At 38.0% G+C, this 15,235-nt stretch overlaps 1 protein-coding gene across 2 annotated transcripts in view; it reads left to right on the top strand.

Annotated features, from left to right (window-relative positions):
* Positions 1-15,235, top strand: part of TUB (TUB bipartite transcription factor) — a 97,554-nt gene that overhangs the window by 66,998 nt on the left and 15,321 nt on the right. For both annotated transcript variants that reach the window (XM_088145982.1, XM_088145981.1), the window contains exons 7-10: positions 525-716; positions 4,751-4,863; positions 8,958-9,072; positions 13,092-13,190. In XM_088145982.1, coding sequence (XP_088002108.1) covers positions 525-716; positions 4,751-4,863; positions 8,958-9,072; positions 13,092-13,190 — 519 coding nt within the window. The remainder of the gene's footprint in view (positions 1-524; positions 717-4,750; positions 4,864-8,957; positions 9,073-13,091; positions 13,191-15,235) is intronic.

Raw genomic sequence — 15,235 nt, 5'->3', positions numbered from 1 at the left:
AAATTTTCAAAGGGTGTTCTTTGCTCCAACAAAGGTTTGAGTGAAGCACTCCTGGAAACATGGTTTGCAAAACAGTGTGGCCCCCTTGATTCCAGGATCAAAGAAAAGCAGGCACATTGCTTTGCTTTGCTCTGTTTCATTTATGCCGAGCATAACCTCATCTGATGTTTGTAATACCTGGAAGAGGCTTCTATTTTATGCTTGTGCAGAAGCCTGTTCCGGGATTACAAGTGATCAAGGAGGCTATGTAGAGAAGAGACAATGAGTAGGCTGAAAAGCAACACAAGATGCTTCTTCAAGACACATTGAGTACATCTTTCCAGGTCACACCCAGTTTTGTGCCACTGTATTACATTCTCCCATGTGTTCTTTTGTGTGGAAAGTGAGCTGTTCAGAATACCTGTATCCCCTGGGTTTCTTATAATGCCTCTACAGTGCTAGATTTCCATTCAGATTTATCTCCACATTAATGTGATTTGGCTGTTTGTATTTTAGATGTGACACAGCTTTTCTTACACTTCTAGGAAACAGCATCAGGGCCCAGCCCTTCAACAAATAACCCTGTAATAGACGTGGATGATTTGGAGGAGTTTGCTGTGAGACCTGCTCCTCAGGGTGTTACTGTCAAATGCCGAATCACAAGAGACAAGAAGGGAATGGACCGTGGAATGTACCCTACTTATTACCTCCATCTAGAAAGGGAGGATGGTAAAAAGGTCATAAAGCATATTTTCTTGGTTGTGTAAAAAACAATAGTACAAAACACACAGAACTAGAAGTTGCATAATTATAGGTGTACAAAAATTGTTTTTTTGGTTTTTCTCATACTTGTAATGTATGATAAAATAGATGAGAATACAGTATGTTCTGAAGAGCAGAAAGAATATCTGAGAAAAATTTATATGGACATGCTTTAGGCTACAGTCTTTTTTGTTGTAAGTCCCATTAAACTAAGTGAAACTTGTTTTTGAGAAGATTGCATTGCAGAACTGGAAATCAATCTCCTCTGTGTCATACTTCCTTCATGATTATAGTGTAAGTACTGAATTGTTCTTCACGTATCAGCATTCAATTTCTGAACTTCACAACTCTCAAATTCAACAATAAGAACATTCTTGCTGAACTGGGCCAAGATCTATCTTAGTCCAGCATTTTACTTCTCACAGTAGCCAGTCAGATGCCCCTGGGATGCTCACATATCATTTTCCCACAGTTGTTATCCTGCAGCTCATATTGGCTGGCAGGCTGCTCCCAACCCGGAGGTAACATTGAACTTCATGAGTGATGGCCCCTGAAAGTCCTTTTATCCATGAATTTATCCAGCCACTAAGACAAACTCTTTAGAAAAAGGAGATGTAGTTGGAAACTCGCAAACAGGAATAGGGGAGTTTTCCATGGCACTTTAGCAAGGAGAAGAACAAGCTAACTTCAGATGCTGCAGAAATGATGGACAGTGAAGAGAGAGCAGTGATAGTGACTTGTCAGGTAGGTGCTTTGTTTGTAATTTTAAGGAGACCTGGCTTAGCAGCAGTACATATGAAAAGGGTTTAGAAATACTATCAGCTGAATATGAGTAAGCTGCTACTAAGAAAGCCAATGGAATCTTGGGCGGTATTTGTAGAATCATTGCATCTAGATCATGGGAGATAATAGTGTGACTGTATTCTGTTCTGTTTAGACTGCATTTGAAATATCATGTCTGTTTCTGGACACTGCATTTCAAAATAGATGTGGATAAGTTGGAATGGGTTCAGAGGAGAGTTGCTAGAATGACAAAAGGTCAGGAATCCATGGGGATAGTTTAAAGGAGCTGGGGATATTTAGCTTGTAAAAGCAAAAGTTAAGGGGAGATAATGATACTAGCAGTCTAGAAATATCTAAAAGGAGTTACATGCAGGAGTGTGTGGACCTGAACTTTGTTGATTCTAAGAACAGGAAAGGGATCAACTAATTGAAATTGAAAGAAAGTAAATTGAGGTTGAATATCAGAATTTCATGACAGTAAGTTATTAAACAGTGGAAGAGTCTGCCTGGAGTAGCGGTGGACTCCCTCTTCCTGGAAGTTTTCAAATGGGCTAAGTGGTCAACTGTCTGGAATAATTGAGTAAATTCCTGCAATACATAGAACTAGACGACCTATCAGTCCCTTCCAACCCATACCTTCTATGATTCTAAGTTTATATGTATCCTTTTCAAATATTCTATATTAATTAAGGTGTCCTTTGGTATACTTTTAACAGAGGTATTTAAAAAGTTTTCAAACTCATTAGGACAAGTTACACTGATATTCTAGGCTTGAGCCATATGCAGATATTCAAAATGAAATAGGAACTGTGCTTGCCCTTGTACTACTGGGTCTACCCCACTCAACACAGACATCCTGGCATATGGCAACTGCTACTGTTTTCTCCTGCTACTTGTTGGCACCATGTTCTTTCCCTTTGATCAACCGTGGTTATAGGAGTAAAGACAAAAGAAGGAGCATGCCTTCATCTTTCTGCTACTTTGCTAAACACCAGGCATCTTAAATCCAAGACCCAGTAATTAATTTGAAGAGGCCTAAGCTTCACCTGGCCTTGTACCAGATTACATCTTTGCCAAATGCAAATTCACAACAAAAATATCTGTTTTAAAAAATAGAGTTTAGTAGAACACACAAACAAAGAGAAGAACAGAGATGAGTATTTGGCTAAAAGAAAAAGAGTAGGTTTCAAAAGAGGAAGTATGATCACAGGGTAATAGGTAGCATCTAATTAAGCTTCAAAAAAAGATTAACTTTGAAGGAAACCAGGTGCTTGCCTCGGGCATGTACAAAATAAAATAAAATCCTAACACCACAGTATCTATTTACTGTACTTACTCAATGTACCTAAAAGTCTGTGTGGGTTAGATTTCTTCCTATTTCCTGACAAATTTCATCACAACCTGGGTGTGTGTGCGTGTTATATTCTGTTCTTTCCTTCCCCTATAGCCAAATCCAGCTTCAAAAAGTACTCTACTTCTTTGCTACTTAACTTCAAGGGGAGGGGAATTGTTCTTGCTCAGAGGTTTGACTAACCAACTCGCCTTTCCTTGCCTTCTAGAGGTAGATGGAATTGGTCTTTAGGTGTAATGGTATGTCAGAATGACCTTGGGAGACAGGAAGAAAAGCCACAGATTAGACAATGGTCAGATAAGAAGCAGCTGAGCCCGTAGAAGGAATGGGGGTGTGGTAAACATTCCAGAAGGGATCCTCCCTAGTTTCTTGGACTGTAAAGGCGAGAGGGGAGAGATGTACTTTCAGACCTCCAAGGTTCTGTTAATGGAACCTTACAATAAAGTTAGAGCTGGTACTTCTGGGTGTGCTTCTTGTCTGGACTGCTGCGTAAGACTGATAATAGGTCAGTTGTTGGGTATATTATGACTGAATGGGAATAATTGCTAGAGGTAACCCCCACCCCCATTATAGAGGTTGTCCTTTTTTTTTTTTTTTGTCTCAGATATGGATAAAATACAAAGTCAGTTACCCATTACCATTTGAGCATTATTTCCAGACTCTCTGAAACTGGTAATGCATCATCTAACCAATTTGCATGGAAAATTCATGTTATGATAGCTTCGTGAGCAACAAATAGTACACCAAGTTATTTTCAGAGGCATCAGCAGCATTTCTGTTGGGATATTTAATTTTTGGGTCTATTCCAACAGGGACTGAACTTGGAACTTTCTGCATGCAAAGCATGCATTCTGTCATTGAGCACCTCTTTCTTGTTTTAGTGTGCTTTGATGTACAGATTGATTGTCTAGAAATCAATCATGCCTGAAACTGTATTGTGAATTGGCACATTGCAATCCATCCAGATGAGTCTAGCCTAAGGCTGAAAACAAATTTAAAAAACTAAACATTGTGTCGTGCTTTACAATTGATAGTTAGATTCATGAACATTACTGCTGTCCCTCCTGTAGTTACCCAACTGGAAGACAAGTCCATCCCCCTCCTTGCAAATAATTACCTATGAATTGATAGGTAAGGGGAGGGTCATCTTATATTCAGTGAGAAGAAAACATGGATGTAGATATCAGTGCTGTAAATGCTTTTGAAGATAAGTTTGAAGATTATCCATTGTTGTTTGCCTGGTGAATTTAACTCTTTTTATACTGTCTAGATATAATGTCAAGATGTTGATAAATTTATGCTCCTTGAAAAAAATAAGAGAGTAAATGAGAATAAACATTACTTTAAACACTCTGTTTAAAACCTACTTTGTCCTTAGAGACTGTCATGTTTGGATACTTCAAATTATTAACAGCTGGCACTCTTCTGACCTGACCTGGCATTATGTTTTCCTTTCATTAGAAGGAGACTGTTAAGCAGAATGTAAACATTTAACAAAGTGTTCTAGGTTAATTATTTAAACCATCAATAATGGATCCAAATAGAGTAGTTTCCTCTACTGATTTTTCAACCCATTTTTGCTAATTCTCATTTTGGCCTTCTACATTTTTATTATTGATATTAAGTCATGAGAAAAACCTCATGTTTTCTTTAACCACTGGAAAAAGAAAACATGAGGTTTTTCTCATGACTTAATATCAGTAATAAAAATGTAGAAGGCCAAATGAAAATTAGCAAAAATGGGTTGAAAAATCAGTAGAGGAAACTACTCTCTTGGATCCATTATTGATGGTTTAAATAATTAACCTAGAACACTTTGTTAAATGTTTACCAGACTCTGCCTAGAATGTGACTTTTTTGTTTTACATGTTTTAGGTATTTTTATTAGCTGGAAGGAAGCGGAAAAAGAGCAAAACCTCAAATTACCTCATCTCCATTGACCCAACAGACCTGTCACGAGGAGGAGAGAGTTTCATTGGAAAATTAAGGTAAACATCTACCTTTAAAATGTATGCTAAAATGTGAAATAGTTTGGGATTTAAAAAAATCAAAGCCCTTGATGTTTGTGTACTATCATAGTGCTTGTATATCACATACTTTCCTTTGCTCTATTTTAAATATCCTTTTTTAATATATATAAATTTTATTAAATTTCCAAAAGGTTAAAATACAAGAAAGAAAGAAACAGACAGACAGACAGACAGACAGACAGACAGACAGACATAGGAAAAGGAAAGTAGCTTTCGACTTTCCTTGGTACAAGTATAAATGTAAAATACATTCACCTCTTACTCTAGTATCTAAAAATTTACGTAGTAGAAAATAATTTTTAGTCTAACATTCAAAAAAATTCATAGAATCAATCTATTTCAACAATACTTATGATTTGTACAAGATATTTCTATAGGTATAACGTCAATCATCGGATCCCAATTGGTTTCCATTTAGAAACAATGCTAGACATTGTTCTCTCTTTAAGCAAAGTAGTCAGTTTCGCCATCTCCATCAGTTCCATTAATTTTAATATCCATTCTTCAGCTGTAGGTATTTGTAAATCCTTCCATTTTTGCGCTTATAAAAATTTCGCTGCAGTTATCATATAGAGAAATACATTTTTGTGTTGTCTTTCCGTTTGTTTATCCATCACCCCAGAGTCACCCATTGGGGGAGATGGGCGGCATACAAATTTAATAATAAATAAATAAATAAAAATCATACCTAAAAGGAAGGTCTCTGGTTTCAATTGCAAATCCATTTTCAGAATCTTTTGAATCAGAATACATACCATGTCCCAATATTTCTTAGCTTTTTCACAAGTCTATCATAGATGACAGAATGTACCTTCACCTTGATTACATTTCCAACAAACATTCGAAGTTCCTTTATGCATCTTTGACAATTTAACTGGTGTCAAATACCAACAGTACATCATTTTATAAAAATTTTCTTTTAATGTATAATCAAGAATGAACTTTAAACCTTTATTCCACATATTTTCCCACTGATTCAGCGTTATGTTATATCCAAAGTTCTTTGCCCATTTCACATACAGTCTTTAACATATTCATCTTCCAAATTCATCTTTAACAAAAGTTAATACATTTTAGCAATGCTCTATTTTAAATATCCTTTGATTGACATAAGGTGGCCTGTTTAAAGAGAGGTAATCTCCCCATTTTTATCCCCTTCTTTAAAAAAACAAAGGGGAAAGCAGCTAAAGAGGACCTGTTATATTGGAGAGAGATGTTTCTGGTTCAGTGAGAGCTAGATTCAGATTATAAACCATATCTCAGCCTAATGTAATCTATGTAATCTTAGGTGTGGGTGGGTTTGCACACTATGCTAATTCACAATTTATTATTATTATGGTTGGTCGCACAGTCAGCCAGATGTTTAGACTGGATTTGGCGTTTTTACCCACCTATCGAGTCCTTCCCAAGGACCTGGGATAGGCAGATGTTGTTGTTTGATGGTGTTAAAGGTATTGTCGCAGGTTGTAAGCTGTTCCAAGTAAAGCTGCCTTTTACAATTGACTGATGGTGATTTTGTCAATGCCGATGGTGTTCAAGTGGTGCTTCAGATGTTTTGGGATTGCACCTGAGGTGCCTATTACTATTGGTACTATCTTTGCTTCCTTTTGCCACAGTCCTTCTACAGTTGTGTGAAAAAGAAAGTACACCCTTTTTGAGTTCTATGGTTTTACGTATCGGGATGTAATAAAAATCATCTGGTCCTTAGCAGTTCTCAAAAGTAGGTAAATACAACCTCAGATGAACAACAACACATGACATGTTACACCATGTCATCATTTATTTTACAAAAAGAAAGCCAAAATGGAGAAGCCATGTGTGAAAAACTAAGTACATCCTTACTGCTTCCATAGGTATGAAGAGGCTAAGTAGCAGCCAGGTGCTGCTAATCAAATGCCCTTGATCAACTGATCATCAGCAAGTGTGTCTACCTCTATAACAACCAGAGTTTTAGGAGTTTGCTGGTCTTGAGCATTGAGGTGTTTGTTAACACAATGCCAAAGAGCAAAGACATCAGCAATGATCTTAGAGAAGCAGTTGTTGCTGCCCATCAATCTGGGAAAGGTTATACGGCCATTTCCAAACAAAGACTTCTGGAACACTGTCCTTTGGACAGATGAGACCAAAGTGGAGCTGTTTGGCCATAATGCACAGCACCATGATTGCCAAAAACCAAACACAGGATATCAGCACAAACATCTCATACCAACCGTCAAGCATGGTGGTGGAGGGATGATGATTTGGGCTTGTTTTGCAGCCACAGGACCTGGGCACCTTGCAGTCATTGAGTCAACCATGAACTCCTCTGTATACCAAAGTATTCTAGAGTCCAATGTGAGGCCATCTGTCCGACAGCTAAAGCTTGGCTGACATTGGGTCATGCAACAGGACAATGATCCCAAGCACACCAGCAAATCTACAACAGAATGGCTGAAACAGAAAAGAATCAAGGTGTTGCAATGGCCCAGTCAAAGTCCGTACCTCAACCTGATTGAAATGCTGGGGCAGGATCTCAAGAGAGCTGTGCATAAACAAATGCCTTCAACCTCAATGAACTGAAGCAATGTCGTAAAGAAGAGTGGGCCAAAATTCCTCCACAACGATGTGAGAGACTGATAAAGTCATATAGAAAATCATTACTTCAAGTTATTGCTGCTAAAGTGGTTATACAAGCTATTGAATCATAAGGTGTACTTACTTTTTCACACAGGGCTTCTCCATTTTGGCTTTCTTTTTGTAAAATAAATGATGACGTGGTGTAATATGTCATGTGTTGTTCATCTGAGGTTGTATTTACCTACTTTTGAGAATTGCTAAGGACCAGATGATTTTTATTATGTCCTGATACGTAAAACCATAGAACTCAAAGGGGGTATACTTTCTTTTTCACACGACTGTACTTCTATTTGCAGGTCTTTGTATCTTGTGATTTTCTTCAGTTCTTTCTCTTCTATTCTGCTGTCTCCAGATATTGCAGTGTCCACTATCCAGACCTTTTTTGTCTTTCTCATCAACAGTTGTTAAGTCTGGGGTGTTGTATGGCTGGTGCTTGTCTGTTTGAATTCTAAAGTCCCAGAGCACTTTAGCTTCTTCATTTTCTATTACTTTGTTTTGTGGTCCCACCAGTTCTTGCTTGTAGGCAAGTGATATTTCTTGCAGATATTCCAGTGCACCATTGTTGCTACTTTGTCGTGCCATTGTTTGTAGTCAGTCTGTGCAATCTTCTTGCAGCTGCTAACTAGGTGGTCCACTGTTTCTTCAGCTTCTTTGCAGAGGCAGCATTTGCTGTCTGTTGCTGGCAGCAACAGCAACAGCAGCAACAGCTTGGTAAGAATAACGACTATTTTACACTTGACAGGCTGAATAACGACTATTTTACACTTGACAGTCCTTTTATGGAGAATATGGATAAACTGAAACATGTCTGTATGGGCAGTCAATCTGTAACCCATCTTGTTTTATTATTTTATTTATTTGATAGATTTATATTCTGTCTTTCTTCTAGGAGCCCAAGGCTTACCTCTTCCCATTTTTCCCAAACTTCCTTGTGGGATAGATTGGACTAAGAAGTGGTGAGTGGCTGAAGGTCACCCAGTGACCTTTGGTGGTTGAGTGCAGACTTGAATTCCAATAGAAAAGAATATACGTAGCTCACGGTTGAACTGTGGAGTCCTTGGTGCTCTCTGAGCTTGGTTGCTTGCTTGCAGATGTTTCATTACCCAACTAGGTAACATCATGAGTTTACGTAAGTGTGGGGTTAACAGGGAGCAAACCCCACACTCTCTAGCACTGATGATGTTACCTAGTCAGGTAATGAACCCAGCCAAATGAACCAAGCTCAGAGAGCACCAAGGACTCCACAGATTTGAATTTCACTAGTCGTAATCCACCATCTTTCTTATACCACACTGAATAACTGAGAAAATGGGTATATTCAGTTTCAAGAAGAGAAGATTTAGGGGAAATATGATACCAGCTTTCACAATAATAAATAAGGTACCACAGTTAGTATTGGACAGCAAAAACTAACCACTCTTTTACTTCTATAATAGGTCCAACCTCATGGGGACTAAGTTTACAGTTTATGATAATGGAGTCAACCCAGTGAAAACGACACTGAGTTTGGAGGCAAGCAATCTACGCCAGGAGTTAGCTGCTATTTGCTATGTAAGTACTTTTCATAAGCAAAGTAAGCAAACCTGTATTAGTAGAACAAATATTAATTATTGGATAGAATATTAAAGTACTTCAACATGTTTATGATTCCAGAGCACATATTACATGGACTCTAAAGAATACTGTATACATACGGTCTTTGCATCAGGGGTTTGCAGCTTCACACTTATGCCTTAGGAATGTGTTATTGCAATAACAGCATTATCTTTGCATTAGAATTGGACTTAATAAGTTTCATACACTATTATAAGATGGTAGCTGGGTATTATTCTCCTTTTTAATTTCTGACTTTCATTTCTTTCCTGTTGTGTCTTTTATACTGTGGATAGGGATTGCCTTTATTTATGTGTATGCTACTCTAGGAACTTCTCTAGTTGAAGAACAAAATGTTATTTCTTTAAAAAAGAGTAGAACAGTAATTCTTACAAAATCAGAAGATGTCCAAGAGGCCTGTGCAATGTTAAAGGAATTATTTTCATTTAAGATGCTGGATATCTTGGGGAAAGTCCAGCCCCAACACAGAATGACTGAGGAAATGCAATGTCCAGGCTGATCCAGTTGGTTTATTCCTATGCTAAGTAATACTTAATATGACATGTATCTCCTCTGCTGCTCTCGTTTCCAGGAACACAGAGCTTGAGCATTACGATGAATAAAAAATAGATTAAGCATATACTTGCTTTCTGTATTAGCCTGGCAGCATGGTGATGCTGTTTAGCATGACATTGTATGAAGCATCATTCAGTTTTAGCCACACCAGTGAATAGAAGACTAGGAAATGTTTTGAAAGTTAAACATTTTGTCGCTTGTGCAGGACAGCTCTTTTCCTTCAGTTGCATGGACTTGGCATTGTTCAACAAAGGTTGTTGATATTATGTGTGGAGTCGTCTTTGAAGTGGCCATCTGTAAAAATCTACAGTTTACGTGCACTGAATTGGATGTAGTAATACTGGTGTTAAGTCCACAGTAAATAAAATTAGTGAATATATCCATTGATTCACCCGCACCCATTTGTCAATAACCATGAAGGTTGCTGGATGAGTCATCCAGCTAGAACACAAACGTTCTCAGAATTTTCTACCCTTGAGTGACTTTTCCCATTGAAGTCTTGGATTTCCTGGAGCAAGAATGACTCATTGGATGAGCATCTGATGTACAAGATACAAAATACTCAAATATGCACACCATATGCTCTTAGTTCATGGTGATCATGTATCCCTTTGCATGTGATCATGAAGATATAAAAAGAATTAAAAAAGATTCCAGGGTAAGTCTCTATCAATAAAATTCTTTTACCCAATAAAAAGACAAAGTCTTTTTTAACCAGATTTCTTGAAAAGGAGAAGGAATTAGGTTACAAAATCTGGACAACTGATACTTTCAATTTAGCACCCAATTTGGTTTTAAATAACATTTTTATTTCCTAAAATTTAATATTTATTTTCATTTTAGAAGCCAGTGGGAAGCATTCATGACATAATAGATCACCTTTTTTATTCTTTAAAATGCCTGAAGTGTGTTCTAGTGTAATGGCAAAGGTGCTGAACTAACACTAGGGAGAATCAAGATTATGGAGATTCAAGATCATCTTTCACCACACAGGGTGAATTTTAGCCAGTCATTCTCTCTAAGCCAGAGTACCTCATAGGATTGTTGTGGGAGAAAAATGAAGGAAGAACTGTGCATATAGCAAATAAAATAGATAGCACCCTCCATTTCCAAATTGGCTAAGGCTAAAAGGAAATTAGGATTTTTTGCCACAGAGAATTATTTAAAGCAGTTTAAGATAGTTCCTTAAGATTATCTAATCTTAGTGAAGAATAATACAAATGAGGAACTATTGAAGGAAAGCAATTCATATACTTTTTAGGTCACATATTTTAGGGCTGTTTGCTATTAAGAAGGTTTCTAAAAATATACTTAGGTTCATGTTTAGAGAATATTTTTGTGTCACATTATCATGGGTTCTTTTTTAAACCATGCCCAATTGGATTGACCCAGACTCAAGAGAGACACAAAAGCACAGGACCCCGGACAGGTGGTTTCTTTATATCTCCCTATAAGGGTTGGGGGAGATGCTTTATTTTGTAAAAACAAACATATGAAAGTGATATGTGAGTGCTTCCTATATTCTGTTCTACTGCTATCGCTATATTATTACTATGATAATTACTGTTACCTATTACTCTTTTACAATTACCTATATACTGTGCTGTATACTATTAGGCACCAACATTTCTTTCTTAAACTTGTTCTGTCTTAAGTCCCCTCTGTCTGAGATTTCTTCTTCTTTTTCTGTTAATGGCCAGCACATAGACCCCTTGCACTTTTTTTATGCTGTGCTTTGTGTTGGTGGGCTGCTGTACTTCTTTTCCTCTCTTCTGGGTCGTCCATTCCTTCTGAAGGAAAAACAGCTTCTTTCATTTGGCTGCTATACTCAGTTTGCTGGTGGCTGCAGAGGTCCCAAACGTGCGTCTCCTCTGTGCTCCTCCCATACCTGTGTCGAGGTTGCAGCTTTATTGGCAACTCTGCCATGCTGACTCTGGGGGGAAAGGCTCAGATGGGAGGGAGAGAGGGCAGCACAGGTGCCTGCACTTTCTTCCAAGCAGCCTGCTCTTCAACACACATATACAGTAAGTTCCTGGGTTCCTTTTAAAAGATAGCAGTAGCAGGAAGAAGAAGAAGAAGAAGAAGAAGAAGAAGAAGAAGAAGAAGAAGAAGAAGAAGAAGAAGAAGAAGAAGAAGGGGGAGGGGAGGGGAGGGGGAGGGGGAGGGGGGGAGGGGAGGGGAGGGGAAACTGCATTATGCATTTTAATAAAATCTTTTTTTATTCATATATACATAGAAAGTTTCCAAAATTCATTGCATCTTTACCAATTGTTCTATTGAAACTGACCCATATCCACTGAGGGTTGAATTAGTCATTAAATCCTAGATGTAGAGACCTTTTATAACATTATTTAAGTAAAAGCAAAATAAGCCCTCGTTTTGCTTTCATTTTCTTGTTGCTGTTGGTCATTAATACATCTGCAACGGCACCTAATGGTCATTGTGAAAACTGCAGTGGTAGAGAAATTCTAAATAGATCATTAAAAATACACTCATCAGCTAGGAAGGAGAAACCATCTGTTGTTGATCTCTTGGCCATTTAAATACGGATCAGTTTCATAAAACTGTTATATGGAGCTCAGCTCATAATTAACCAACTGGCTACAGTGCTTTTAATTTTCTGTGGAAGTGAGTGTGGTAACAAAAATAGGCAGACAGATTTTGCAGTCCTGACACATTCAAGTCTGCTTCAGATAAGCAGTAAGCAAAATCTGAACACCAACTGCCAATTGACAGAGGAGAGAATTATGGGATAAGAGATACCCTGCCTAGATTCCTTTGCTCCACTCGGTAGTGAATGAAGAAAGAAACATGAATCCTTCCGTTGCTGCTCTCCCCTCTTGTTTGTCACATGTTTTTCAGTATGGGTGCTCTTCCAAGATACAAAATTAGGTGGCTAAGAACTAAGCCCATCTCTCTCCTATAGAATTAGTATATAGGCAGTCACTATTTCTCAACTTCAGCTGATAGATAGATACAATACTAGGTGCTCCCCAGATGTTTTGGACTTCAACTTCCAGAATTCTCATGTGGCATCAGGCTGAGGAACAATGCTTTAAAGTGACTTACCTTAGTAGATTACCATGGTGTGTATCAAATACTTTAGAATGATCAAAGCACTATATAAATGTTTAAAGTACTAAATCATGTTGATACTGCTGCTGTTGAAAAAAATAATAATCACACAACTAAGGTGTAGCCGGTGCTGAATTCTGTGCACATTTATGCTAAGCGTATTTCCTTTTCTTCCTTCTCCTTACAACTTTCTTTCTTTCTTTCTTTCTTTCTTTCTTTCTTTCTTTCTTTCTTTCTTTCTTTCTTTCTTTCTTTCTTTCTTTCTTTCTTTCTCCAAGATAAAGACCTATAATATTTTAAATATTTATCTTATTATCTTAAAACAGGAAACAAACGTTTTGGGATTTAAGGGTCCTCGTAAAATGAGTGTCATCATACCAGGAATGAATATGGATCATGAGAGAGTTTCCATCAGACCACGGAATGTAAGTCACCGTTATCCCAATCACCATAAGCTAGCTCAACCAAATTTAAGAATGCAATTCTGTGCAAGTCCTGGGAGACATCAGGTTTTTGCAGATTCCCTTCCTCGTAGGTGAAGAGGCAGGTATGCCCAGAATTGATTTACAAACTTTTCCCCAGCCACTGTGGAGAAATTCAGATGATAGAAAATAAGGCATTGAATGGGGGGGAAAACCCTACTGTATAACACTACCCCTGATTTAGTTTATGTCCCTTGCATTGAGACAACAGGAGAGAACAGTTTTTGTTTGTTTTTTTAATCTGAAAAAAATGTTTTAAAAAATACAGAATTCACCCCATCTCTTTTGCTTGGATTCATTTACTTATTTGTTAGATTTTCATTCTGCCATTCCTCCAGGAACTTAAAGGAGTCTAAATTGTGTTTCCTCCTCCAATGATTTCTCCATAGCAACCCTGTGAAGTAGACTGGGTTGCTAATTCCCAGTTGTCATGTTAGAATGAGACTGGCAGGTCGTTGGCATTTTAGCTTCCATTTGTTCTTGATTCCTGAACTGGCTGTTCTGAAGCCAGGGGTTTGCTAACTTGTCATAATAACTCTCCTTCACTCCAGTGGGAAAAATAGAGAAAGCCATTTACTACTACTCTGACTGCCACTAACAACACTTGTTGTTTTATCTAAAATATTTGTCAAGCTAGAGAAAAGAGATAGAAGATGCAAAATAACAGCTATCATAAACCAGAAAAAAAGTTGCTAGGTGAAACTGGGACCTCTGGAGATCCATTCCCATGCATAAGCAGTACAGGGATCAATTAGTGTACATGAGGTCTAAGAAAGATATTAGTCATTCCTCTTATTGCAGGTATGGTGTACATTGATGTGTAGTCACTAGCACAAGTATGATTGGCCACAGTTTAGTTAATTGGTTTGAACTCATTGGACTTTTAACATGTCCTTGCCAGTAGCAGGTGGAGTTAGTTTGCTAAAAACTGTGTTCAGAGCCCTGTGCTTGGTCTCAAGGCTCATACAGGCTCTTCTGCAGACAGTACTGGGGTTACATGTACACAGACAATCAATCTCCTTCTGGCGAAAGTGCTGAGAATGGGAAGTTCCTATGGATAATGACACATAGCACAATATGTGCAGCCTTTTTTTAAAAAAGGTTTCATGTTTTAAATGTGAACCAGGAAAACCATCTGAAACACAGGTTTGTTCTTCCAGATTTGCCTTTTCTCTGGCTCTTGTTGCCCCTGCCCCTTGGGCTTCTGTGCTCATTCCTTTGTAAGCCAAGCAAAGCCTGAGGACATAAGTCTGTCCAGGGATATCTTAGCATGTTCAGTCCAAGTGCCAGGAGCAGTGAGAGGCCTCTCCTAGTTACACTGGTAATGTAAATGAATGGATTATCTTCAGGGTTGTCTGCCGCAAGGAGTCTTCACATACATATGGATGCATCTATCTGATCTGAAGCACTCTGAAGTATGCTGTGGTTATGCATAGAACAAGACTCCCTGCTGCCAAGAGTCATGCAATAATTATGGGGATCTTCTCTTCTGTCACCAGAGTGACTACTTGCTACAAGGAGCTGTTCACTGCTACTTGCATTTTGAACTGAACCTATGAAGGTGCTTCGTGAACAGAGCAGTAACATTAAAGATACCACTTCTTAAAATCTGAGACATTGCTATCCCAGATCCGTAAAACATTTAAGGTTTCGTTCTTCTCATATCTTCTAATAAGAAGGGTAAAATGGGGTCACTGGAGTAAAACAAATACTCTCTTGGCAATCTGGAAAAATATTTTGATATATTTATACATTTGTTGTGGACTGTGTCACTGAAGCTGATCATGTTCTTCCAATTCTATATTTTTGCCTCAGCTTGATGGATATAATTAAGTTCTTATTCCTCGTGAGCAGCACCCACAGGGGGAGGGCATCAAAATTGGCAAGATAGTGGATGCCACTGCCCCCCATTAAAACCAATAGAGATGCTTAGTGTGTGTGTATGTATGTGTGTGATGATTTAATACTGCTATGGGTCACCTTCAAGT

Source organism: Python bivittatus, unplaced genomic scaffold (assembly GCF_059951505.1).
Source record: "Python bivittatus isolate LINGU-HERP-01145 unplaced genomic scaffold, Pbiv_v1 ctg000480_np1212, whole genome shotgun sequence".
Taxonomy (NCBI): Eukaryota; Metazoa; Chordata; class Lepidosauria; order Squamata; family Pythonidae; genus Python; species Python bivittatus.
This window is presented reverse-complemented; position numbering and strand designations above follow the sequence as displayed.